Source organism: Coniophora puteana (genome assembly GCF_000271625.1).
Source record: "Coniophora puteana RWD-64-598 SS2 unplaced genomic scaffold CONPUscaffold_14, whole genome shotgun sequence".
NCBI classification, from domain to species: domain Eukaryota; kingdom Fungi; phylum Basidiomycota; class Agaricomycetes; order Boletales; family Coniophoraceae; genus Coniophora; species Coniophora puteana.
The window spans coordinates 549,260-572,906 of record NW_006913066.1 but is presented as its reverse complement, the minus strand read 5'-3'; the positions used below and the strand labels follow the sequence as shown (position 1 = coordinate 572,906).

Sequence of the window (23,647 nt, the reverse complement as noted above, 5' to 3'; positions counted from 1 at the left end):
GTCTTGACGAGCACGCGATGACTCCGAAAAGAGTGCGATAAATTAGTCCTGACCTCACAATAAACTATCTACAGCATTTCAGCAAATCTCGGCCCTGTGTGTCTGCTTCAGGATATAATGGTCCCAGCACAATTCGTGGCGTAATCGATTCTCCATGATAAACCTACACCGCAAGTGAACTGTATGTATCAAAGTCTCGTAACGGCCCACTTCAAACTCTCGACAGAGCCATCCATCGTCTCGAACCACTGAATACTAGCATCAACCCTGACTGTGCCCTTCTTGTACACATTCCCATCCCACAACTCAGTCCAGCTCTCAGGGGAATGACAAAACACGCTAACGGTGGTATTCAGCATAGTGATCGCTCTGGGTCCTTTCTCCTTGGCACTAATGTGTGCACCAAAGATTACCGAGCCAGGCTCGGGAGAGAGGAGGCCACCCAGAGCGCGGGCGAGATGGGTCTGCTTCGCCTCGTCGAAAAGATGGAAGAATTTCGAAGCGTAGATCGCCGATACATGGCCCCTCAGAGGGTTCAGAGAGCCGAGCGCGCTGAGGTCGGGATAGGGCATGTCAGGAACGTCGTAGATAGGGGTATTAACCTCGAGCATGTTCGGGTCGAGCGCATCACCGGAGACAATATGAGCTGGGAACGTGGCTGCGCTAGTCTTGAATAATTCGTGCCCCATCTCCATGAGCTCTGGTAATTGTTCTTAAGCGACATTTCGATCGCAGGATGAGGTCACAAGGTCTCACCGCCTTTGATGTCCGAGAGGACCACTTGTGCGGCAGGAAATCCGTCTGCGACCGCTTTTCTTGCCTCCTGGCCGACTGTGCAAGTGTCAGAAGATTGCGAGAGGTTACATCTGATTGAACTTACAGCAGCTTCCCATTTCGAGAAAGATAGCATCCTTGCGTTCACGACCGATCTTCAAGAGCTCCTTGTACGCTGGATTGGCAATGATATCGATCCTGCAAGAAGATAAGTTAGGGTTGGTAGACTGAGGCGTGATTCGCCTCACTCAGTGAAAGTGAAGGTCCGGATGCAGGGGTAAGGCGCGATCTGTACGTGCACTGCGATGAGCCAGATTGTGCACACGAGGGATTTAGTTTACATACGCTGTAAGCCTTCTTCTGTACCACCATAATGTGTTGTTTCAAGGCTTCGTCATCTTGCAACCCCAGCTGCTCCTTCAAGAACGCACGCGCTTGAGATGTGGGGCGGTATAGAACAGGATCCAATGGGGGTAAACTGTGGATACCGATACTTCCCTTGGGAGCCTCGAAGTATGGATCATCCGAGCGCGCAGTAGGAAGAGTCATTATTGCTATTGAGGTGTTCTGGGACGTGTTAGCAAAGCAGGAAGCGATGGTGAGAGCTGACTCGGAGGTGACCCGATATATAGGCCTTTTTATACCGGAAATTGACATCAGAACAATTTGACATTGGTCTTGGGGTCTCAGCGAGGTTCTTGTCTGCAATGCGTTAGTCGAAGATTCACGAATGATGAAATATCTTACTGGAGCTAACAAGTCTTCCATAAATTCGATAGGCTCCGCAACCACCATCGCGATTAATCTATCCAAGATCTAGCAATAGGAGTGCCGAAGGCAAGTTGAAGGAAACCAAGATCCGTACCGCTAGGAACCTTGAGACCCAATGTCGAAAAATGAACGTTCTGAGGCCCCAAGGATGTAGTACATTACCTGTTTGGCAGCTGTCCATGATCTAGACTCGGAGAGCAGAAATGGTATCATGAATCCGGCATATAACCAATATGAGTTGCAGCGGCGGCAGCGGAGACAACAACTCATCCAACACAACAAAAATGTGCAGTTATGTTCCTGTCAAATAATCCGTGACTTGATAGAACGTACTATCATCATGATAACTCTAGCCTACGAGGGGATTGAGAGTCAAAATTGGATTCAGCCGGCATTTGCCGAACTATTTTCGGGAATGCGAAGTTGGACCTACAAACGCACGGGCCCTTCGCCTTGACGCGCGGTCGTCGTCTACGCCATGTACCACCATCAACACCACTCACGCCTAGGATCATTCTTCCGTTATCCACACTCATGTCCAGCAGACCAAAACCGCAGATAATCTCGGACGGCGATCCTCCGCCCTTCAGCATCGAGGATGCATATGGTTCCTACTCGCCGGCGGCTTCGTGTATCGAGTACTCTCCCGATGGTCAACTGCTCGCAGCTGGGGGCGATGACAGGGCAATTCACGTCTGGAATGCAAAATCAGGCCAACATACCAGGAAGTTGACGTCTGGTCATCCAGTCCGCTGGCTGTCGTTCTCTCACTCTGGGCGTCATTTGGCTGCTGTATGCTCGGATGACGAATGTGCTCGCGTAGTCGTCTGGGACATGCACCAGGATGGAAAGGATCCGGGAAGAGTAGAAACGAGCTACGAGACCGATGGTAGTGTCGAAGGATTTCGCTACCGGGTGGCTTTCTCGCCGGATGACAGCCTGATTGCCGTCATGACTCCTCTGCGTGTCATCGTGCAAAGCGCGACATCAGGCGAGCTGGTTCTGGATGTAGCAAAAATGACTGACAACAGTCGGTTTGCATCTGTGCTCGGTTTTTCGTCCGATAGCCGACAGCTCTTATATGCGTACTCCGAGGAGACTCTCAAAGACAATGCATCATTCTTAGAAGTGCGCAGCTCTGACATGGAAGGACGTCAGCAGACGTCCTTCAGCCTATCACTGGCATTTCCGTCAACCTCGTTTCCTTACAGATTGCCGTATGTCTGCTCTCCTGACTGCCGCACTGTTGCTGGACCAGCCCCGGAGGGCGGGTCTCAGATTTGGGACACAGAGACGGGGAGTGCACTGCACGGGGAATTTCAGGAGCATCCAGGAAACACATCGAGTATCTGTTTTTCGCGCGACGGAAAATGGATTATTGAGGGTTCAGCAGCGAGTACGCTGTGCATATGGGATACCTCAACGAAAGAGAGGGTGATGGGGCCCTTGAAACTTACATCGCATAGGGCTGTGACGTCCATCGCCTGCTCTCCGCTGAAAGACGGTGTTGCATGCGTCGACTCGGAAGGTAAGGTCCATGTTTGGGACCTTCAAGCTCAACAAACTGCGCTCTCATCTGTATGTGTATTTCACCATCTGAGAATGATAGTTGATCGTGTTCACAAATCGCAGATACGCAAGGATGACGCGTTACCTTATCTACGTCACCCCGCCTATGGTGGTGTTACAACTGTACACGTTTTCCCGGATGGCCAGCGCTTCCTTAGCAGTGCTATCCACGATGACTACATACGCATATGGGACGTTCAGACAGGAAAACAGGTCAAGCAAATATTGTTTCAGGGCGGTTGTCACGTCGCACTTTCTGCGGATGGCATGCTATTGGCAGCTGGATCTACACGACGCATCGGGCGTGTTGCCCTCCTCGATGTAGATACGGGCGAAGAGCATCTTCCAACCCTAATTCCCTCCGGCGCCAAGACTCGAAAGTTGGTCTTATCTCCCGACAGCTCCACCCTTGCCGTCATGTTCGACAAAGCCGTCCTTCTGGTGCAGGATGTATTGGGTGATCGGGATTCCAGGCGCTTGGCGACGGAGGCAGTCGTTGATGTCGCCTTCTCGCCAGACGGAACACATCTTGCTTACGCGGCCGGAAATATGGGAGACGTGTTCATATATAACCTCCTCACGATGGGGTTTACCGTCCAGCTTCCAGGCTCAGCGTCCTCAGCTAACAGGGGTTCCCTGTCTTTCTTCCCAGATGGCCGACGTATACTTGATACCTGCCAAGGTTCCAACGTGAAAGTCTGGGACATTTCTACAGGCGAAAAGGTTTTGAGCTACTCTGTGTCAGCGACAAAGTACGACTTGGGCATAATATCTCCGGATGGACGTACATTGGTGCGCGATTGGGTAGAAAACGAGGCTGAGTTTGGCCTCGAGATGCTGGACGTCGCGAGCGGGAGACAGCTCTGGCGCACCGCGAGCTTTTTCTCGGCTCTGGCAGTCGCTTTCGTGCCGGCGGGAGACAGGCTCGTTGTCGGGCTTGAAGACGGGGCATTACAGGTGCTTGATGCCAGTACGGGTCGGGTGCTCCTCCCCAAAGATGACTCGAATGGCCGCCCTGGGTCGTCTCTCGAGCTGGAAAGTGTAAGCACATCTCACTTCATGACCGTGACCGTCTGTTCAGGCTATATCTTCGTGTTGCGCAGACGTCTGCGATCCCAACAAGATCACGCGCGGCAGCTTCACGGCAGCTGGCCGCTTGGGATGACGATTCAATCCTTAACGTGGGTCTATGTAAACCTCCGGCTTAGTCCTTATGACTGATGTCACATTCAGTTGCCCGCCACTCTAGGCAACTCCGCTCAAAGGCCAAGACAGAGATCTCATGACACAGCCTCTCAGCAGGTCCGCAAAGGACGACATGGATCCACCGCACACGATCAGGACTCAGGGTTGTTGTCTCGCCTTTCCTCCCACTTCAGACCGAACCGGACTAAATCTAGTTCATCGGGCGAGCACCGTATTTCACGCGCGTTCCAGCTCGTGCATGTTGGACGCGCCAGAAACGTAAGTGAGGTTCCTTCTTCACCACAATGTAACAGCCGATAACACGAACGGTCGGCGATAGCTCGTCCTCGCAGCAGGCGAGCAAGGCGGTCGCCACCAGGAGCGCCACCAACTCCATTCTGATGATAGCTCGACCAGCCCTTCACCGGCTGCATCGGACCGCGCACCTTCCCCTCGAAACCGTGAGGACAGAAGCGAGAGCAGCATGTCAAGTGGCAATTGGTTTGTAGATTATATGTGCTTTTGTGTATGTTTGCCATGTCGAAGTTCACGCGAGGCTGCACCCGAGTGACCGAGAAAATATATATTACTCATTGACATGGTGCGCTGCAGCCTTGGTGGGACGGCCATTACGGGGTACTCGGAGGTGATTGGGCATGTATATGTAGTGTACGACGTGGTTTGCGGTGCTTATGTTTGTGTCTCGTTAGTACGTTACCAGGAAACGCTTTTGATTTTACGAGACTATTTCACTGACAATAATATGTGATACGTTAGTCAAGAGTGCACTTGACTATAGAAAGAATGAATTTGACTTCACCCTAGTTTCCAAATAGTACTAGTATTCTACCAAAAGTTGACATCCGCCGTCAAGCACTGAACCACGTTTCCCTACCAAGCTCTGAACGTATCATAGTCTCGTAATAGCCCACTCCAAGTAGTCAGTCCCGCCTTCCGTAGTTTCGAACCACCGAATATTGGCGTCAACCCTGACTGTGCCCTTTCTGAACACATCTCCGTCCCACAACTCAGCCCAGCTCTCGGGTGAATGGCAAAACATGTCGAACGACGAGCTGAGCACGTCGAACTTTACGACGCCCTTCTCCTTGGCGCTAACGTGCGCACCAAAGATTATCGAGCCAGGTTCGGGTGAGAGGAGGCCGCCTAGAGCACGGGCGAGGTGCTTCTGCTTTGCCTCGTCGAATAGATGGAAGAACTTTGAAGCGTGAATAGCCGAGACGTGGCCGCTTAGTGGGTTCAGAGAGCTAAGTGTGTTGAGGTCGGGATACGGCGTGTTGGGGGGTGCGTAGGCAGGGGGCCTGATCTCAAGCATACTCGGGCTAAACGCATCACCAGGAACCATATGAGCTGGGAACGTCAACGGACTGGTTTGGAAAAATTCATGTCCTAGTTCCATGAGCTCTGATAAAGCACTTAAGCTCAGTTTGGCTTATAGAGCGAAGCAACAATGTCGCACCTCTTTGAAGATCCGAAAGAACAACTTGTGCAACAGGGAACCCGTCTGCAACCACCTTCCTTGCCTCCTGGCCGACTTCGAAAGTGTCAAAAAGCAAGATCCTGAGGAGTTACATCCCATAGTATGAACTTACAACAACTAGCCATTTCGAGGAAGATAGCACCCAGTCGTTCATGACCGATCCTCAAGAGCTCCTTGTACGCCGGGTAGGTGATTATATCAATCCTACTGAGAGTGAGACGTGCGAGCCGTAGTTTGAGCCGCAACTCGACTCACTCGGTGAATGCAAAAAGTCGAATGCAAGGGTAAGGCGCAACCTGTCAGATGTTTAATGAGCTGAATCGAACACACGAGTGGCTTTTTCTACATACGGCATAGGCCTTTTGCTGTATCTTCATGATGTGTTGTTTCAGAACCTCATTGTCCTCCAAGCCCAGTTGCTCCTTCAAGAACGCGTGTGCTGCAGGGGTGGGGTGATACAGGGCGGGGTCGAGCGGGGGGACGTTGCGCATCCCAATGCTTTCTTTAGGCACGTCAAAGTAGGGGTCATCCGAGCGCGCGGTAGAAACAGCCATGGCGATCTCGAACGTGTCCTACTGTGTGTCAGGAAACAGCATACTACTTATACACCACTTACAGGCCGTTTCGTATCGGACGTTGACAGCGTAAGAGTGTGTCATTGGAGGTCATTGGTCTTCGCAGCATAGTCAGCTCTGCCTGAGTAGCTCCCAGACCTGCCATCATCGTGGAAGGTTCGGAGTCGGAAGTATTCGGTAGTTGTTCTATGGGAGAATGATGCTTTTTTGTCCATTCAATGAGGCTTCAAGGCTTCGTCATGGTTGGGCTGCGTCATAAACTGGGCAGCTTCTCGTTGTCGCCAAAGCCTGTGAGAAAGGCAAGAAAGCTAAGTTGAGGCCTTGAGGGGTGACCGGCGAAGGTACAAAGAGGAGCCGGCGTTTGCCGAATCATTCCCACGATACGAAGTTGGACCTACAAACGCACGGGTCCTCGCCTTGACGCGCGTTCGTCGTCTACGCCATGCACCGCCATCATTGCTCTTTACGCCTGAGGCTATTGATTCACTTTTATCGACCATGTCGCACCAGGTAACCTCACAGACGGATTCTGATCAGGACCTTCTCCCGTTCAATCACGTTCGGAGGTGAAGATGACTCCAAGCCATCGATGATTACATGCATCGAGTACTAGCTCCCGACAGCAAATCGGTCGCAGCTGGTGCCCATTGGCAGCAGGAGAGCAATGCAGTCGCCACTAGGAGCGTCATAGACTACAACCTGATGATGACTCCACGAGCCCTTCACCGCCCGAACCAGGCCGCGTGCATTCGCCTTCGCTATCCAGCCTTACCTCACTCAATTCCACAGTCGCATCTCCGCACTACACATCGGGAAATTCTAGTTCCACCTCTTCCCTGAAGCCGAACAGCTGCGCCTCGTGCGTGGCATAGTGGACCTACTGGACCCACGCTCAGGCTTGGTGATCTTCGGGTCGCAGTGCGGCCAGCCCGAGAAGGGCACGTCCGCGCTCGAGCAGCTCTCAGCGCGATAAAGTACGTTCCGCCATTATCGCCCGAGAGTTGGGCTGCGACGTGGGATGGGGCGATGTTCTCCAAGGGTGCAGTGAAAATGGAGGCGGTGCTTGGGGATTGGCCTCGTAGGAGCGGGAATAATTTGTTCTTGGAGTGGTGTGTTACGAGGTTATGAGCGATGGGCGATGTTGATGAGGTGGAGTTGGATATGTTTCCGAAGTCGGATTGTTTCAAGTGTATCATTGTGGGCGCCAATTTGCGACAATCTCGTAAATGTCCGAAACGGATCGTCGGACATGGATTTGCAGTAACAATGATCCTCGAACGAATGGTGATTTGATCTGACTCGAGCCACTAACGGGACGATCACACTACCGCAGCGTGTCGGCCGTAGTGTTTTGCACATGACGCGATTTGCGACATGGAAGGCGTTGCACAAGACGTCGACCACAGCGCGTTGGACAGACTTCCGGCGATTGTATGTATAGTCACATGCGCTCACGAGTAGATTCACAAGCTCAAGCTTCGAATGTCCATTGTCCACGCGTTTGACGGACAGCAGCGGCTCGAGACGCGGGTGCGCATGCGCCTTTTCCTTATCGCCATATGCTGCCCAGGGCAGCGCACCGCCTGGTTTTGCCGCGGAGTACTGTGATATCCTTGCGTTTGAAATGGCGATACCAGACTTTGGTCGGGCTGGAGGGTCTGAGGGCTGTGGTTCAGAGTAGGATGGCCTGAAAGCACCGCGCTCAGGTGAGTGAGTACTCGTGCTGAAACAAAGGCTGCCCGAGTGATGGAGGTTGTCAAAGGGAAGAGGACTGATTGAGCTGCCACCGCGGGACCAGTTTCGCCGTGGCTGCACGCGTGGCACACCGTTGTGGGGCTCCACGCTGATGGGACGTCCCAGCAAGCGTTGCAACTCAGCGAACGTTGCATATGGGCGTCTCGGTCTCTCGTCTCGTGTGCTTCAATTCCGGAATGATCAAAATTACCTTCTTTCGCGCCTTTTCGTGCCGGGCTTCTTCCATTTGCCAAGACGACAACACGTCCTCGACCGTATATCATGCCAGCTAACAAGTCGCCCTCCATCCCTACCCTCCTCCTCCCTCTCCCCATCTCGACACCATGAGGTCCGCCTGGCTCACTCTCGTCGCCGCTGCCCTGGCCTACGCCGCCGCGCCCTCCTTCCGCGGCTGCGAGAACAAGGTCAAGGACAGTCTCCACGGTGTTCCCCAGGGTTGGGTTCAGCAGGCACCTGCGCCCCAGGACCAGCTCATCCAGCTCAAGATCGCCCTCGCCCAGCCGAGTGCACACGAGCTTGAGAAGCACATCGTCGAGGCATCCGACCCGGCACACGAGCGCTACGGCCAGTTCCTCTCCAAGGAAGAGGCCCACGAACTCATGGCGCCCGAGCAGGGCTCAGTCGACATCGTCCGGGAGTGGCTCGCCACGCACGGCCTTGGCGAAGAGCACTTGTACAACTCGGCAGCTGGGGATATGGTTACAATTCGCGTGCCCGTTGCTGTTGCTGAGAGCATGCTCGATACGGTACGTGTCGCGTCCTCGTGATTCTGCGCCCTTCTCGACACGACACGCGTCTGATTCTTCGTCGCGGAAAAACAGAAATTCCACGTTTACACGCACGCCGCTTCTGGGGACAGCGCGATCCGCACAACCGCGTACAGCCTCCCTGAGCTGCTCCACGATCACGTCAGCTTCGTGCAACCGACGACGATGTACGCGCGCTTCAAGCCGATGCGCAGCACCATGCACTTTGCAGGCGGCGTCAAGGCCACGCTCGCGGCGGGCTCCGTCAAGAGCGCCGCGGGGCAGGACGTCGACGCGTCGTGCAACGACGAGATCACGCTGAGCTGCCTACAGCAGCTGTACAACTTCGGCGACTACAAGCCCTCGACCAACACGACGCTCGCGGTCACGGGCTATCTCGAGGAGTACGCGAACAACGCGGACTTCCAGCAGTTCCTCGGCGATGACAGCGCGAACTTCACGACCACGCTGGTCAACGGCGGCAAGAACGACCAGGACCCGAGCGCGGCGGGCGGCGAGGCGAACTTGGATGTGCAGTATGCGTTCGGTGTCGCTCAGCCGCTTGCGGGCACGTTCTACTCCACCGCTGGCACGCCGCCGTTCACCCCCGACAAGAACGAGCCTACGAACGGCAACGAGCCGTACATTGACGTACGTTTCCGTCTTGATCTTCAGTCTAATCCGTTGCTTACGTTTGTCCTGTTCCTAGTGGCTTGACTTCGTTCTGAACCAGACCAGCCTGCCCTCGGTCATCTCGACGTCGTATGGCGACGACGAGCAGACGGTACCCGTCGACTACGCGCAGCGCGTCTGCCAGGGCTTCCAGACACTCGGCTCGCGCGGCGTCTCCGTCACGTTCTCCTCGGGCGACAGTGGTGTCGGTGACGGCTCGTCCGACCCCTCGTCGACGACGTGCATCGCGAACAACGGCACCAACGCCATCAAGTTCCTCCCCGCGTTCCCCGCCAGCTGCCCCTAGTGCGCATTACGCTCAACTCCCGTGAACACCTACTTACCGTACTACTTATTTGACAGCGTCACCACCGTAGGCGCAACACAGAACGTCCCCGAAGTCGCCGCGTCCTTCTCAGGCGGCGGCTTCTCCAACATCTTCGCGCGCCCGTCGTACCAGGACGACGCGGTGAGCGCGTTCCTCACGGGCCTCGGCGACACGTACGCGGGGCTGTACAACGCCTCGGGGCGCGCGTACCCGGACGTGTCCGCGCAGGGCGTCAACTTCGACATCGTGCTCGGCGGGTCGCACACGGGCGTGTCCGGCACGTCGTGCTCGTCGCCCGCGTTCGCGGGTGTCGTTGCGCTCGTGAACGACGCGCGTGTCGCGGCGGGCAAGGCGACGCTGGGGTTCTTGAACCCGTTGTTGTACGGCGCGGGTGCGGGCGCGTTCAACGATATTACGTCGGGTAATAACCCCGGGTGCGGGACGGAGGGGTTCAGCGCTGGGACGGGGTGGGATCCTGGTGTGTTCTATTTTCTTCTTGTGTGGTGTGGGGTCTTTGTGCTGATGAGATGTGTGTAGTCACCGGTCTCGGCACGCCCGACTTTGACAAGCTCAAGACTGTCGCTCTTGACAACTAAGTTTTAATCATGAAGACCTTAGCACTGCATAACGCGTGTGGGAGAGTCTTGCTGTATAGGGTCGTGAGCAGTAGCCTTTGTTATACCGGACATAAACTTTGCATACCGGCGTTGTTGTACTGCTTTTTTTCCATTGTCAGTCTACGAATACATTTACGAATGCGTAACGCTTTCAAGCTATCACTATGTTTGGGATGGGTCCGCGCCTGTTATCAGATTCAGACTGTTGTGATCAGCTGAAGGTTATGAGGCGGGGACGAGAGGGTTGGATATCGGATGAAGGCAGGTGTGCTGCGCAACACGCATCTAGTAGGCTAACTTGACTATCGCAGTTGCTTATAGCGCGTCGAGCAGCGACGAAGAGCCCCGCGACTCACGTGGTCCTCCCATCGGCCCGACCTTGCGTCACAGAGACGCACTAGTGCTAGGTAAACCGGGGAAGAAGCGGCGCCAGGTGAGAATCGATGGTCCCGCTACTGGCTCTATCAAGTTTAACATTCACGGTTAGATTTCGAATGGGCGATATCGTTGGTCCGTAAATGTCTACTGTATCTCCGCGCTCGACTTGGACTTTGCAGCATCCGTGCGTCACCCGGCGTGTGTGCTTGTTCAGAAGAAGATTCCTATATTCTGGCTAGTAAGCGGAATCGTCAAACTCGTCCGAGCTGCGCGAATCTTGAGAGGCCGTCCGATGTTGTCGAGCACAAGTACTGTCGGTGGCCGCTCTCTTAGTCTCCTCCTTCCAGCGTCAAGCGGCCTTATGACGAGTGAGTATAAATACCTGCGGTGTCGACGAGCTACAGGATCGATAGCCAGCTAGCCACCCCTGCCAGTAGTCAGATTGTCACGAGCTCAGCGTCAACTCCCTCAACCAACCAACGATGACCCAAGTCGCACAAACGTGGACCAAGGACGCGAAGCGCGGCCTCGTCGCCGCGCCTGAGGGGCAGATCGGAATGCAGCAAATCCCGCCGGCGGACGACGGCTACTTCGCGCTGAGCCCAGACGAGGCTGCGTTCTTCAAGGCGCAGACGGGGATCGAGGATGACGAGGAGCTCAAGAGGCATATTATCGGCGTACAGCGCAAGGCGTACGAGGCGAGTGAGCTGGTGGGACCCCGTCGATTTGCGCTGAAAGGTTTGGTTCGCAGTTTGCGCCGTATCCGTGCATTTTATTGTTTACGTTTCTTGAGTGAGTTGGATAACGGGCAGTGTGACTTTGTTTTCGGGTTGATGGATGGTTTTGTAGCTTCATTATGGGTAAGCTGCCAGCCTACCAGCAACTTGTAGAAATCGGCCGGGAGCGTGAGGATTCCATATTCCTGGACATAGCAGCCTGCTGTGAGTGTTTTCAGTCCATTAACTGTGAATATCTCTGAAACCGCCTTGAAGTTGGTCTGGACGCAAGGCGTGCGATCGCAGACGGGTTTCCCGCTCAAAACGTCATTATATCCGACTTGAGGCCAGGTGTGAAATGTGGCCTAACCCACTCACCACAAAAGCTGAACCTTGTCCTCTACAGAGCTGCTTGACTTCGGCCATAAGTTCTTCAGGACGACGCCGGCGACGTACCCGGTGCACCACTTGGCATGCGACGCGTTCGACCCCTCAACGCTCGAGGTCGTCCCGCCTTCATACGAGTTGAACACGTCTTCGCCGCGGCCCGATCTCAACTCGCTCACGTCACTCAACCCGCTGCACGGCCGCGTTTCTGCCATATACGCCGGCATGTTCTTCCACCTATTTAACGAGGCCCAGCAGCTGCACCTCGCCCGCGCGCTCGCGGGCCTCCTCTCGCCCGTACCTGGCTCGCTCATCTTTGGAGTCCATAACGGGGCCGTGGAGAAGGGCACGAAGCAGTTCCAGGGCTATGGGGCCTCTCTGCAGATGTTCTGCCATTCGCCCGAGAGCTGGCGGGCGATGTGGGCGGAGGTGTTCGCTGGCAAGGAGGAGGCGGTCAGGGTGGAGGCTCAGCTGAAGACGTACAAGACGAGGGCGGGGGAGTTCGAAGCGCTGGAGTGGTCTGTTACGAGGCTTTGAAGTTCTGTAGTAGTTTAGGCGAACGCTGCCAACAAGACTGAGCTCACTCGGGGATTTCCCCGCGGGAGTCACGGCAAGCTAACATACACGTTGATAACACATGCAGTCTACTAAACAGCTGCTGCTCGATATGTTGCTATCACTTTCGCGCCTCCATTTTACATTGCAGTATAAACCCTATCCGGTAACTTGAAGAGGCGTGAGGCAAAACGCCATGCTGTCATTTATCATTGACCGGTGGCGTTGCGCCTCCCAGGGCGTGGGTGCCTAGGTAAGCAAAAGCGAGTACGATCAAAAATTCGTCCACAATATTGAAGATACACCGGTTATATTCAAAACTATGGTAGGCTTTTCTTGACGTTTGTTCGAATGAGGATTTCCTTTTTGATCTCGGTGCTCATCCTGAGCGTGGTCATACGTGCAATTATCTATCGTGCGTTGGGTTTGACTGCAGGCAGGCGACTCTGGATGTCGGATGTAGTTCTATATATCGAGTAGATTAGCCACTGCCTATAAAACTACATGAATATCATCGCATATGCAGTTATTTTTGCATACTTTTTCGTGTAATAATCACTACATTTTGCCATTTAAACTATTGGCTTCGTGTTCAAGCCCACCACATCACCTCAAAAATTATGTCATGAGAAAGTACATTGAATCCTGCAAAAACGTTAGTTGTTCAAGCTTGGGGGAGTACATGATTATCATGAATTATCTTCATTATTACTATGTTCCGAAGACATGAATAATACATGAAAACCATTAACGTACGGGCATGATCCACGTACATGAGTTTTAGGTATCTCCGTCCTTACAGTGCGTGCATCGCCTGCGTTTCGCATGCAGTGTTCGGCATAGTGAACGAAGGTAAAGACGAGTTCATACACATATCTATGCCGCGGAGTATGTGATGCATTAAATTAAATACTTTGCAAAGGATAATTTATGTGTCTTCCGTAAATAGGATGAAAGTGAAAGAGCAAGAAAACATGTGGAAAACTGAGTGTCGGAAAAGGGAGCCAACATGAGAAGAAATGAGCGGAACAACTGGATCTTGTTGAAGAGAGCGCACACTGCACAGGGCAACTTGAGTAAGAGAAATATGCATGAGGACGACTCATTTGAGTAATCATTCTCAGGTGGGACCGTTGCAATTGACTCGTTGTCATTAGATCAACATCCGAGATAGTAAATAATGCGTCCGTATGCGTGGTGGAGGACGGGCCGCCCTTGCCATATCGATAAGCGCTGGGCATGCAGGCGGCTCGATGCCTAGAACGTTCGGGAACTTGTAGGGCTTAAGTTGAATCTAGCATGGGTTGATTCTCTGTCGATTCGTACCACTACCTCCACTGGCAGCTGCCTGGGCCTGAGCTCTAGTATCCTCCCCAAGGACATTGCCAACCCCAAGCTGATTTTGGCGGAGGCCTGTTCTGTGGCCATCAGGTTTACCTTCTATCGATCCTTCATATCATTTTTCCATTCATCATCGACTATTCTCCGACATGGGTCAATACTGGATGTTTCTCAACATCGACAGGCGAGAGCGTGCCAGTGGCTCCCTCTTGAAACTCGGCGAGTTTTTCGGCGATGGTATTACAAACAGGAGTATAGCACTGCGTCTGTGTCGACTCCGATCCCTTCCAAAGATGCCCATAATTCAGCCCAGGGGAGCGGAGAGTACCACCATTGAGTACGTCCTACGAAAACAGCGTTTCATCGACATCTGGGATGTCCCTCGGAGTTGGCTAACCAAGATTGACAGAAAGCCAGCGCGCAGCTTGCTCGTGCTGCCCAATGAGATCCTTTACCAGATTATCATGGAGGACATTGTAACCCTCGAGGACTTTGCCTGTTTCGCGGCCACATGCCATAGATGCTGGGACCTATGCGCCTCCATTCTGGAAGTGTCCATTAAATACATGGTGTCATGGGCAGGATCCCGCATCATTTGCCTCGGAGACTACATGCAAAACGATGATCTCCCAACAGGCATTCTCACCGAGGCCGAAAGGGCCGAGCTAGGCGCCGCTGTACCGGACGAATATTCCGAAGGACGACCCGTCTCGCTCTACGATTTTGCGGGAAACCACTACCACTCAGCGGTTATGTCTCCAGACTTTTTTGACATCACATACGCGTATATAAGACCGCTTGAAAGGCGAGGTATCGAAGGCGCACCATTGGCGGCCATCAGGAGAATGTGTAAGCCCGTCAAGGCTACAGTCCTTCGAAACCTCTCCAAGAAGCTCTACGTGCGTGCTGATACCATCGACGCACTCAACAAGGAACTCCACCCGAGGTTCCGCGGCCGCAAGCCTTTTAGCCTTGGCGAAGCACTTGTCGGTCGCATCTGCTGGTCATCCGATCCCTCGTGCGCGATGCCCGAATACTGCGAAGACATCACTCGCGGACCCTGGGCTGGAGACGCGTTTGACGTCACTTCTATGAAGAGATTTCAAAGGGAGGCGGACTTTTTGGAGTGGGTGGATGCAAAAGACGAGGTGTGCGAGGCGCTACGACGATACTTGGATGGTTGCTAGAGTGTGATGCATGGCCTGGGTTCCACCGGAAACGGTCATAGGCCAGGAATCAGTGTTTCGCTTGAAACGTACATTTTTCTAGCTTGTTGTTGCTCTCGAAATGCCCAATCGTAAATTTCGTATGTTCACTTGGACTCGTTCTGCCGAATTCATTCTCAAGCTCATTAGGATAGATAATCCTGGGTACTGGCCCGTCCAAGTTTAGTATTTATGGAATACCGTCGACTCTGTTCTCACGTTGAGTCTGAGGTACTCAACTTCAACGACGCGATAATCAGGAACGTGTACCAGGGCTTTATTTCAGAATTCCTTAGGGTGCTGCCTAGCAAGGTTGTACTACGATTGATATACTCAGATTGCAGAGTAGATGGTAGACATATCCCGAAGTTACGTATAAAAGGGAAAGGCCAAGAAAGCATATGAACGCACGCTTAGCACAGAGGAGCATGAGCATTTAATTTTCGGGACAAAGGAAAGAAAGGACGTATTTGCCAAAAACGGAAGCATTCTAAGAGCAAACGGCTAAAGAAGTTAATGAGTCACTAAAGAAGAAACGAAGAAGGGAATTAAACGCGGACAAGCCGTCAGAAAAGCAAGTCAAGAAGAGGAGCATAGTAGGCGTTATCCCGCCTAATTCTCGGGTGTTCTACATATTGGAGCTTTTTCTACTTTGCATTACTTTCATCAGCGTCCTCGGACATAGAGCATGCGACTCCTGCAGCACGCAGCTCAGGTTGAGAACATAGCGAGAGGAAGCGTAAGAGCATGAGCGCATACGCCGCAGAAATAGAGAAAATCGGGAGCATAACTCTAGCATAATATGGATAATTGGGATCATATGTCGGAGAAGGGAATCATACTCCAAGCCAGTGGAAAGAAATGGAAGCATATGTCAAAGCAAAAGAAGGGTGGGAAAGTTCTGTTGATCGACTACGAATCGGAGCTCCACTACCACGCACGTCACTGTGATCAAGTGCGCGCGGTCTGATATGAAGGGCAGAGGTGAGTAAATCAAGAATCGTGCCCCATGATATCTGGTGCAGACATGGGTAAGAACTGAAGGTGCCGACTTTGCTGGCGCCGCCGACGAGGACCATGTTGATTGCGACGGTCAAGAACGACTCTGATACCCTAGCAAACACTAGCATACAAAAACGGTCTTTGGCGACATCTATCAATACACCCTCCACCCTCCCCTCCTAATCAACAGTAAGCTTCCTGATCTACAGCTGACAGCCTTCAATCCATGTGGATAGGGTTCCAAGTGACCGCCCCGTCGTCGCCCTTGTCGAGCGCGTCCAGCCGCGCCATCTCCTCCGCGGGGATCGCCCATCCGTACACCTGCGCGTTCGCCTTGATGCGCTCCTCGTGCTCCGATTTGGGGAGCGGGACGAAGCTAGCGCCGATTGAGAGCTCGCTCGAACGAATGCACTACGTAAAGAAAAGACTTACCCGTGCTGGAGGGACCACCGCACCAAGACTTGGGCGACGCTTTTTTGGATCTTTTTATTCCAATCCAGCGTCAGATTCATCTTCCTCGGGGTCATACACCGAGTGATGCGCAGTAACGACGAACCTTGTCAGCGACGCTCTGGATCACACCGTCCTTGTCCCCGGAGAAGTTAAACCGGAGAAGAGGGGTGTACGCCTGAACGAGGATGTTGTGCTTCTTGCAGTACTCCGCGATCGGTTTCTGCTGGTCGAGGGGGTGCAGCTACGTAATGCCCTGGTATTCAGTGGGGGTTCCTAGCAAAGCGCCAGGCAGAGCTCAAAATGCACCTCAACTTGGTTCACGGCCGGGAGCTCCAGACCTGCCTCGCGGATTTCCTCGATATGTTTCGGGCCGCTGGGCGGGAGAATCGGTCATCAACAAACATCCACGCGACTGATCGTCTGAGGTGCTGCTCACTAGTTAGAGACGCCGACAGTCCGAACCAGACCCTTCTTCTTCGCCTCCAATAAGCCTCTGTAGGCTTTAAGTCGCAGCTCCTTGCCGCCGTGCGGACTGTGCAGAAGGTAGAGGTCGTAGTAGTCTGACGAGCCTAGCGGCTCCCGCGTGCCCTCCAAGCCGTACTTGAGGTTCTGGAGAGAATCAACGACTGCGGACTCGGTGTCGTCGAAGTCGCTTTGCCAGGCCTTCGAGGCTGCGTGGGGCGTGAGTCAACATACATTATCGATTGTATGGGAGGGAGGGATAGAACTTGTGTAGATGAGTTGATATGGACATGACTTACTGATGAAGAGCTTCGAGCGATCGGCGCCTGCAGCCTTGATGCCCACGCCGACCTGCGTCTCGTTCTTGTATAGACGAGCGGAGTCGACGTGACTGGATAGTGGCGGGGAATAACAGACTTAGATACGCGTCCTAGCCATAGACGAACTGCGCGTGCGACGTACGTGTAGCCATGCTTGAGTGCAGCCGTGACAGCCTGCGCACATTGGATGTTCTGGTACACTCCGAGCCCGATAGTGGGCATCTTGTAGCCTATGTGTACGTCAGATGTTAGTCTTCCCATGTATTTACATGATTGGCTTACCAGAAGTAAGAGTGATTTCCTTGGGTACGGTGTCGGCCATAGTTGCTCTTGATTTCGTCGGTCGATGGGGAGGATGGAAGAGTAAGGAACGACGGCAGGCGGTGACGTTTATATATACGGTACATTTGCTTGTGTGTTAGTGACTAAGATAGCTTAGCAATGTTCACGGATGGGATTGGTTGGAAGGTGAGGATGTATGAGGTCATAACCATTACTCATCCAAACGAAGCGTTGGTGGAAGCAGAAACCAGGAAAGGGGCGAAACCCCTAATTTAACTTCAGGCACACAACGACCTAGATCACGTGCTCTGCTAATTGACTCCGGACATTTCGGCTTCCGGGGATACGTACGCGAGTCCGACCTTGTCTGCTCCCTGAGTGCGACTACTTATCACACCTCCCTCAACGCACACCATGACCCCGCTGGGTCTCCTCACCGCCTTCTGCGCCTGTGCTGGATTTGCGCACGCCCAGTACTTCTCCCAAGGCTGGGCGCCAGGTCAGCCCGTGCCCTCCGTCGCAGACTTCCAAGCCGCCCGTCCAGCGAGCGCTTCCGTCGTTCCACCCACAGGCGCGGGCGGTGCTTCTCAGGAAGGAGGAGGAGGGCACAAGCTACCGAAACAGGGCCTACTCGACACGCTCGTCACGAACGGGCCCGTGTCCGCGCTCTCGGGCCTGCTGGGCCTCAACCTGTCGGGCGCACCCGCGGTCGAGTGGGACGCGCGCATCCCGCTCATCACGGACGAGAACTACGACGAGGTGATCGTGAACGAGGAGATGGACGACGAGGAGGCGATGGAGCGCGTGTGGTTCCTTGTCGTGTGCGTTCTTCTTCTTCTTCTTCTTCTTCTTCTTTTCTTCAAATCCCACCTCGGACGCACGCTTATCTGGTCGTGTGCTCAACAGGACCGTGACAGCCGGCTCGCCCGAGGGCGTGTCCAAGTTCGTCGACGACGTGTTCGACAAGACGTACAACCTCACGCTCGACACGGGCGACCTCCCACACGTCCGCTTCGGCCGCATCGACTACATCAACGTCACCGCCATCACGACCAAATGGAACATGTGGTCGTACGTCACCCCCTGCCTCACCCCGTCTCTCAAATAACCAACCACTCTATGTTATATGTGACAACCACACAGCGCACCCTGGCTCGTCGTCCTCAAAGACCGCGGCCGCACCCTCCGATTCTACCGCGCCGGCCAACAAAAGCTGACCCCCGAAATGCTCTACGACCTCCTCAAAGACGAGTCCTGGCGCGCGCGCGACCCCTGGCACTCCATCTACGGCCCGGGCGGCCAGCGCGAGTGGGCGCTCGACTACCTCGCCACCGTGCTCGCCGCGCAGTACCGCTACATCAACAAGCTCCCCAAGTGGGTGCTGTATATCCTCAGCGGCGGCGTTGTGTCGGTCGTGATCAATTTTTTGCATAAGCCGGACGCGGGGAAGAATAAGGGAGAGCAGAAGCAGGGGGGAAAGACGACGGCGGTCACGGCGAAAGATAAGAAGACGACGGCTGTGTCTGCCAAGGAGCCGCCGCCCGCTGCTCCCGCCGGTGCTGGCACGAGCACCGGCACTGGGACATCGCAGTCGCGCTCGGGGACACCGTCCAAGGGCGCATCGAAACGGAAAAACAAGAAGTAGACTCCGGGTTTGTCGGAGTGGATGAAAATGCGGGACGGGTGCCTAGATCTATTCACCAACTAAATACCTGGCTTTTGTGTGCTATCTATTGTAAACCAAGCTTAGCTTAGCTGTATGTACCACAAAACAACGCCCTATAACTGTCCGATATGCTCAATTCATTCTCGATATGTCCGCACAAACTCTTCATCGCAACCTGACACCGAAAGCACCAAAACCATAAATTACAACACTACCACACCCCTACATTACAACAACAACAACACAAAAAGAACAAACCACCAAGTACAACAGAAATCACAAATAATAAGTACGCAGCTAGGTAAAAAAAAAACGGAACTATGTACAGTAGTACTATGTAATAGTAGTGAGCTCATCTCGGGCCCGTCTCGACGCGGAAGCACAGGCAAGGTACGGTATGGTGCGATACGGTACAACATCTCCAAGAAAGCAAGTGCTATGGGTACACACATCACAATGTACAGTTGTGCGGCGTGTAGGGTGCGTATATCGTATGTTCGTGGTACGCGATAGCTATATCGTGCAATGCTATGCGATGCGATGCGACAGCTGGGGATACCCGAATACAAACAAATTATCACGAAACATAAAGACGTTCAGGCGTAGCATATTAGCGAGTAGATCGAACAATGGATGGGGCATGTGGGTTTGCGGCTGCAAGGAAGAATGTGTGTTGTCGTTACAGACGATGGAAAAGATGGATGCTCGGCGATGCGACAAGACGAGGACAGGGACAAGGACAATGGCAAGATAAGACAAGTGCGTGCGATGCAAGATTGGCGTAGCTTGGGGGATTGAAGAGGCGATGATGGTATTAGTGGTGGAGAACCTAGAGTATACGGAGGATTGGCCGGCTCAATCTCGAGCCGGCTGCCGCAGTGTCCAAAGCAAGAAAAGAATCAGAGTCGAGGAGAGAGGGAGAGAGTCGAGGAAACGGGGGAAATGCCGCTGGTAGTTGATAGTCGGTAGTTGATGATTGGTGGCGGCTGTTGAGAACCGACGAGCGAAAACGCAGCGGTTACGACGCCAAACTGCGCCACATCCCCTCAGCAGGCAGCCGACTCCGCGCCTTCAAAATCTTGAGCGCCCGCTGCCTACTCGGCGCCTCCGTCTCTCCTCCCGTCTTCCCCCCGTCCCCGCCCTCAGCTTCGTCCCCACCCTCATCTTCGTCATCCTCCTCATCGTCTTCATCCTCGTACCCCTGCCCCGCAAAGTCCAGCGCGCCGGGGTCAATCGCCCGCTGGCGATCGCGCTCCGCGTACGACGCCCTTCGCGCAGACCTCGCCGAGGGCGTGCGCCCGATCCCAGGACTAAGAGGGACCGTTTGCTTGGGCACTGACATCTTCCCGCCGGTGCCATTGCTGTTTCCATTGCCATTAACGGCGGCGCGTTCGGGAATGGACGTCTTCGGCTGGTACGAAGCCAGCGACAGCGGCTCGCGCGCGGGCCTGCCGTTGCCGTTACCGTTACCATGCAGCGGCCCGATGTCGATCGGCATCGACGCTGGGATGCCAGGCGGGTGCGTGCCGCTATTCGAGGCTACAACACACAAAAACCATTAGCCCTCTCGCACACCACACATTCTCAAAGCGCATGAGCACTCACCCTCCGTATCCAAATCACTATCATCGCTCTCATTCACCCTCGCCCACACCCCCTGCACACGCTGCACCTCCTCCTCCCCCTCCCCATCGCCGTCCCCATCCTCGGGTATCAACCCAATCCCGCCCTCCTTCTCCTTCTTATCTCCCCCACCAGCCGTATCAAGTCGGTTCATAAACACCCTCCACGCCTTACTATCCGTGCGCCACGCCCCGCGGTGCGACGGCGTCTCCGCGCCCACAAGCTTCAACAGCGCCTCCTCCTCCGGCGTCGTCACCCCCGCCTCCCGCGCCTGCCGCACCGCCGCGCGCTCCATCGCCTCCTTCGCCGCCACGCTCGCCACAGCACTCTTCGTCTTCGGCGCCTGGGCCTGGGCATCGTTGTCCCCGAGCGTGGGGACGTTCACAGCATCCGCGCTCCCGCTGCGCGAGTGCAGCGGCGAGTACGCGGGGAGCGACGCCGGGCGGAGCGCCGAGAAGCGCGGCGGGAGGCCGTTAGGCGCGCTGGACTGCTTCGCGTGGCGGGCGCGCGGCGGTATGCTCGGCTGCTCGAGCAGGGGCAGCACCGCTTTAGCGTCGGGCTCGCGGGCGTGCTCGGCGCCTTCGCCTTCGTCCTCGAGGTCGAAGATCATCTCTGCTGCAGTGGTTATCAGAATATCGCCTCGGGTAGATGGTAAGTGATCTATCTTACGTTCACCGTTCACATGCCGCGTCGACGGCGCGGGCGCGGGCTTTCGCTCCTTCTCCTCAGCGTCGGCAGTCTGAACGTCAAACTTGACCTTGCGCTTCTCCTTACCATCCTTGGCCTTAGTATCCTTAGACTCTTGCGACACCTTCTGTTCGACAGGGGCAGACTTGTCTGACTTATCCTGCTCCTTTTCTTCCACCTTCTTGTCCTTATCCTTGCCCCCCTCCTGCGCCCCATTCACCTGTTTAGTCTCCCGCTTGGTACCAGAGTCATGACCAGCGCCACTGTCTTGCGGTACGTTCTTGCGCGCCATATCCTGCTCGAGAATCGTAAAATACCGGAAACTCGTCGCCATATCCTTCGCCTCGTCCATACTCCGCCTGAAAGGCCGAAGAATGTTCTCCTCGTTCGCCAGCGGCACGCGGTCGACAGACGCCTGTGACGGCGGGCGCGAAGGGTCGTCGCGCGCGACCGTGGGGAACGCGAGCGGCCCTTGCGATTGCCCTTGCGATGACGCCTGCGATGGCACCTGCGATTGAGGTTGGCGAGGTGGCGACGACCTCGAGCCCGGCTGGCTCTTCTGTGCATCAGGATATACGAACCCGGACGTCACCAGCGACGCCGACAGCGAGCTCATCTTCGGCGACGATACGCTCGACGCCGCGCGCACAGGCACAGGCGCATTCGGCAGCGGCGCGAACTCCTTGACGGACACGAGCGGCGCCGCAGGCGGGCTAGCAACGGCGACGTCATTACCGCCCATCTCGCCACTCCCACCACCACTGCTATTGCCATTATAGCCAGCGCCGCTCCGCGGCAGCGCGCTCTTACTTCGGAGCGCGGCAGCCCCGGCAGGGCTCGAGTTCCACTCGCGCTCGGCTTGCCGGACGCCCGCGTGAAAGTTCTTCCAGAGCTCTTCGACGCTTCCTCGGAGCTCGTCCTCGGCCTTCTCGAGCTCGGTGACTTTTGCCGTGAACACGTCGGCGAGGTACCGCTCCGTCTCCGCACGGAGCGCTTCGGACTTATGTCTGGCAATGGCAGAGAGGTGCTGGAATGCGGGGTGCGAGGGCGTAAATGGCGGAGGCGGGAATATCGGTTTGAGGTCTGCGAGGAAGGGGGGAGGGGTGATAGGAGAGGTTGGGTTCGGGGGGTTGCTGGGGAGGGCGCCGTCCTGGGTATCCTGTTCGGGTATGGACGTGTTCGAAGCGGGCAAGATGCCGACGCCGAACACAGACGAATATGTCGAGGCCTTCGTTACAGCCGCTACAGCGGTTGAGTCCTACATACAACACAAAGGGTCAGTTTGGGTCCCCTCACAACGTGAATTCATGTGATACGACGCCACGATGGAGGTGCGAGTTTTGGGATGGGGTACAGTGATGAATGAATGGCAAGGAAATCCGGGGTTTGCATAAATGCGGGGAACGTGGTGCGCATGGGAGATCGCAGGAGAGATAGCGGACTTACGAGACAGCTCCTGTGCACCTCGATCCATCCTGTACTGCTCTTGAGCGTCTCCTGCTCGACCCACTCGTGGGAGGGCAGTAATGGACCCTCCGTGGCGTCCAGCTCAGGGGAAACGACTTGTTGCACGCGGTATACGAGCGTCTGGCAGAGGAGACAGGTGAGTGTCGTGAGGCGGACGGCGCGTGAGGCATCGGATGTATGTGGTGCGAGCCTGCGCGATCGCAGAGTCATTTGGGGGTGGGTCTAGCAGGGCGACAAACGATGAGCGGCGTAGAAGCAGGGATTGAGGGAAGAACCGTACGATCTGGGGGCCATCCTGACCGACAAAGATGGGGGTGAACTGGGATGGGTCGTTGTCGAGGAGAAAAGGTGGGTGGTCTCGGGTTGTCTGTATGTGGTGTATCTGGACATTGAGACACCTGCACGCCCAGCCTACGTCTGTTGTTGTGGGTTGTGCAGCCTGCGGCATGGTGGTGATGGGGGCAGGAGGAAGAGAAACGTCAGCGTGCGTTTAGTTGTAATTGCAGCAACGGGTGAATCGACCGGCCCCGGTGTCCGCATATACTCGCTTTAGGGTTATCATTCCCCCTTTTGTCCTTTATTTACCCCTTTATTTTTGTGCACCCCTTGACTC

General features: G+C 54.8%; 9 protein-coding genes across 9 annotated transcripts; 5 read left to right on the top strand and 4 right to left on the bottom strand.

Annotated features, from left to right (window-relative positions):
* Window positions 1-91: 91 nt before the first annotated feature.
* CONPUDRAFT_146773 (uncharacterized protein) lies at window positions 92-1,360 on the bottom strand. Its single transcript, XM_007775343.1, has 5 exons — window positions 1,120-1,360; window positions 1,023-1,063; window positions 881-972; window positions 757-831; window positions 92-712 (listed from the first exon to the last, which is right to left on the bottom strand). Exons 1-5 carry the CDS (start codon window positions 1,321-1,323, stop codon window positions 189-191), a joined length of 936 nt encoding a protein of 311 aa, XP_007773533.1. The 5' UTR covers window positions 1,324-1,360; the 3' UTR covers window positions 92-188.
* Window positions 1,361-2,079: 719 nt separating this feature from the next.
* Window positions 2,080-5,108, top strand: CONPUDRAFT_146772 (tricorn protease domain 2-containing protein; the record flags this gene model as incomplete). The annotated part of the gene is made up of 6 exons (XM_007775342.1): window positions 2,080-2,762; window positions 3,588-4,155; window positions 4,218-4,295; window positions 4,348-4,578; window positions 4,640-4,800; window positions 4,846-5,108. 6 exons carry the CDS (start codon window positions 2,080-2,082, stop codon window positions 4,868-4,870), a joined length of 1,746 nt encoding a protein of 581 aa, XP_007773532.1. The 3' UTR covers window positions 4,871-5,108.
* A 164-nt stretch (window positions 5,109-5,272) lies between these two features.
* Window positions 5,273-6,294, bottom strand: CONPUDRAFT_111132 (uncharacterized protein; the record flags this gene model as incomplete). The annotated part of the gene is made up of 5 exons (XM_007775341.1): window positions 6,148-6,294; window positions 6,053-6,093; window positions 5,910-6,001; window positions 5,777-5,851; window positions 5,273-5,721 (listed from the first exon to the last, which is right to left on the bottom strand). Coding segments are annotated over exons 1-5 (798 nt in total), but the record flags the coding sequence as incomplete, so codon positions are not given.
* A 2,124-nt stretch (window positions 6,295-8,418) lies between these two features.
* Window positions 8,419-10,639, top strand: CONPUDRAFT_146770 (tripeptidyl peptidase A). Its single transcript, XM_007775340.1, has 5 exons — window positions 8,419-8,873; window positions 8,949-9,524; window positions 9,583-9,851; window positions 9,909-10,351; window positions 10,411-10,639. Exons 1-5 carry the CDS (start codon window positions 8,451-8,453, stop codon window positions 10,467-10,469), a joined length of 1,770 nt encoding a protein of 589 aa, XP_007773530.1. The 5' UTR covers window positions 8,419-8,450; the 3' UTR covers window positions 10,470-10,639.
* A 786-nt stretch (window positions 10,640-11,425) lies between these two features.
* On the top strand, window positions 11,426-12,508 carry CONPUDRAFT_64653 (uncharacterized protein; the record flags this gene model as incomplete). Its single annotated transcript, XM_007775159.1, has 5 exons — window positions 11,426-11,578; window positions 11,620-11,660; window positions 11,718-11,815; window positions 11,861-11,935; window positions 11,991-12,508. The coding sequence occupies 5 exons, from the start codon at window positions 11,426-11,428 to the stop codon at window positions 12,506-12,508; spliced, it is 885 nt and encodes a 294-aa protein (XP_007773349.1).
* Window positions 12,509-13,867: 1,359 nt separating this feature from the next.
* On the top strand, window positions 13,868-15,199 carry CONPUDRAFT_168850 (uncharacterized protein). Its single transcript, XM_007775339.1, has 2 exons — window positions 13,868-14,204; window positions 14,277-15,199. The coding sequence occupies exons 1-2, from the start codon at window positions 14,017-14,019 to the stop codon at window positions 15,052-15,054; spliced, it is 966 nt and encodes a 321-aa protein (XP_007773529.1). The 5' UTR covers window positions 13,868-14,016; the 3' UTR covers window positions 15,055-15,199.
* Window positions 15,200-16,293: 1,094 nt separating this feature from the next.
* Window positions 16,294-17,531, bottom strand: CONPUDRAFT_63959 (Aldo keto reductase; the record flags this gene model as incomplete). Its single annotated transcript, XM_007775113.1, has 7 exons — window positions 16,294-16,450; window positions 16,507-16,556; window positions 16,631-16,768; window positions 16,834-16,900; window positions 16,964-17,153; window positions 17,280-17,380; window positions 17,452-17,531. 7 exons carry the CDS (start codon window positions 17,529-17,531, stop codon window positions 16,294-16,296), a joined length of 783 nt encoding a protein of 260 aa, XP_007773303.1.
* A 440-nt stretch (window positions 17,532-17,971) lies between these two features.
* Window positions 17,972-19,410, top strand: CONPUDRAFT_111124 (uncharacterized protein). Its single transcript, XM_007775338.1, has 3 exons — window positions 17,972-18,412; window positions 18,498-18,662; window positions 18,735-19,410. Exons 1-3 carry the CDS (start codon window positions 18,006-18,008, stop codon window positions 19,234-19,236), a joined length of 1,074 nt encoding a protein of 357 aa, XP_007773528.1. The 5' UTR covers window positions 17,972-18,005; the 3' UTR covers window positions 19,237-19,410.
* A 169-nt stretch (window positions 19,411-19,579) lies between these two features.
* Window positions 19,580-23,487, bottom strand: CONPUDRAFT_168847 (uncharacterized protein). Its single transcript, XM_007775337.1, has 5 exons — window positions 23,315-23,487; window positions 23,014-23,256; window positions 21,550-22,825; window positions 20,863-21,495; window positions 19,580-20,796 (listed from the first exon to the last, which is right to left on the bottom strand). The coding sequence occupies exons 1-5, from the start codon at window positions 23,480-23,482 to the stop codon at window positions 20,276-20,278; spliced, it is 2,841 nt and encodes a 946-aa protein (XP_007773527.1). The 5' UTR covers window positions 23,483-23,487; the 3' UTR covers window positions 19,580-20,275.
* Between the last annotated feature and the right edge of the window lie 160 nt (window positions 23,488-23,647).

Bases quoted from the DNA above. Each gene is read 5' to 3' on its own strand.
- CONPUDRAFT_146773 (XM_007775343.1), bottom strand. From the start codon at position 1,323: ATGACTCTTCCTACTGCGCGCTCGGATGATCCATACTTCGAGGCTCCC. The intron at 1,064-1,119 runs GTATGTAAACTA...GTGCACGTACAG, and splicing joins TACAGAAGAAGGCTTACAGC to ATCGCGCCTTACCCCTGCAT. The intron at 832-880 runs GTAAGTTCAATC...ACACTTGCACAG, and splicing joins TCTCGAAATGGGAAGCTGCT to TCGGCCAGGAGGCAAGAAAA.
- CONPUDRAFT_146770 (XM_007775340.1), top strand. From the start codon at position 8,451: ATGAGGTCCGCCTGGCTCACTCTCGTCGCCGCTGCCCTGGCCTACGCC. The intron at 8,874-8,948 runs GTACGTGTCGCG...GCGGAAAAACAG, and splicing joins CTGAGAGCATGCTCGATACG to AAATTCCACGTTTACACGCA. The intron at 9,852-9,908 runs GTGCGCATTACG...CTTATTTGACAG, and splicing joins TTCCCCGCCAGCTGCCCCTA to CGTCACCACCGTAGGCGCAA.
- CONPUDRAFT_168850 (XM_007775339.1), top strand. From the start codon at position 14,017: ATGGGTCAATACTGGATGTTTCTCAACATCGACAGGCGAGAGCGTGCC. The intron at 14,205-14,276 runs GTACGTCCTACG...CAAGATTGACAG, and splicing joins GCGGAGAGTACCACCATTGA to AAAGCCAGCGCGCAGCTTGC.
- CONPUDRAFT_111124 (XM_007775338.1), top strand. From the start codon at position 18,006: ATGACCCCGCTGGGTCTCCTCACCGCCTTCTGCGCCTGTGCTGGATTT. The intron at 18,413-18,497 runs GTGCGTTCTTCT...TGTGCTCAACAG, and splicing joins CGCGTGTGGTTCCTTGTCGT to GACCGTGACAGCCGGCTCGC. The intron at 18,663-18,734 runs GTACGTCACCCC...ACAACCACACAG, and splicing joins ACCAAATGGAACATGTGGTC to CGCACCCTGGCTCGTCGTCC.
- CONPUDRAFT_168847 (XM_007775337.1), bottom strand. From the start codon at position 23,482: ATGCCGCAGGCTGCACAACCCACAACAACAGACGTAGGCTGGGCGTGC. The intron at 22,826-23,013 runs GTAAGTCCGCTA...TGTTGTATGTAG, and splicing joins AGGTGCACAGGAGCTGTCTC to GACTCAACCGCTGTAGCGGC. The intron at 21,496-21,549 runs GTAAGATAGATC...TAACCACTGCAG, and splicing joins GCGGCATGTGAACGGTGAAC to CAGAGATGATCTTCGACCTC.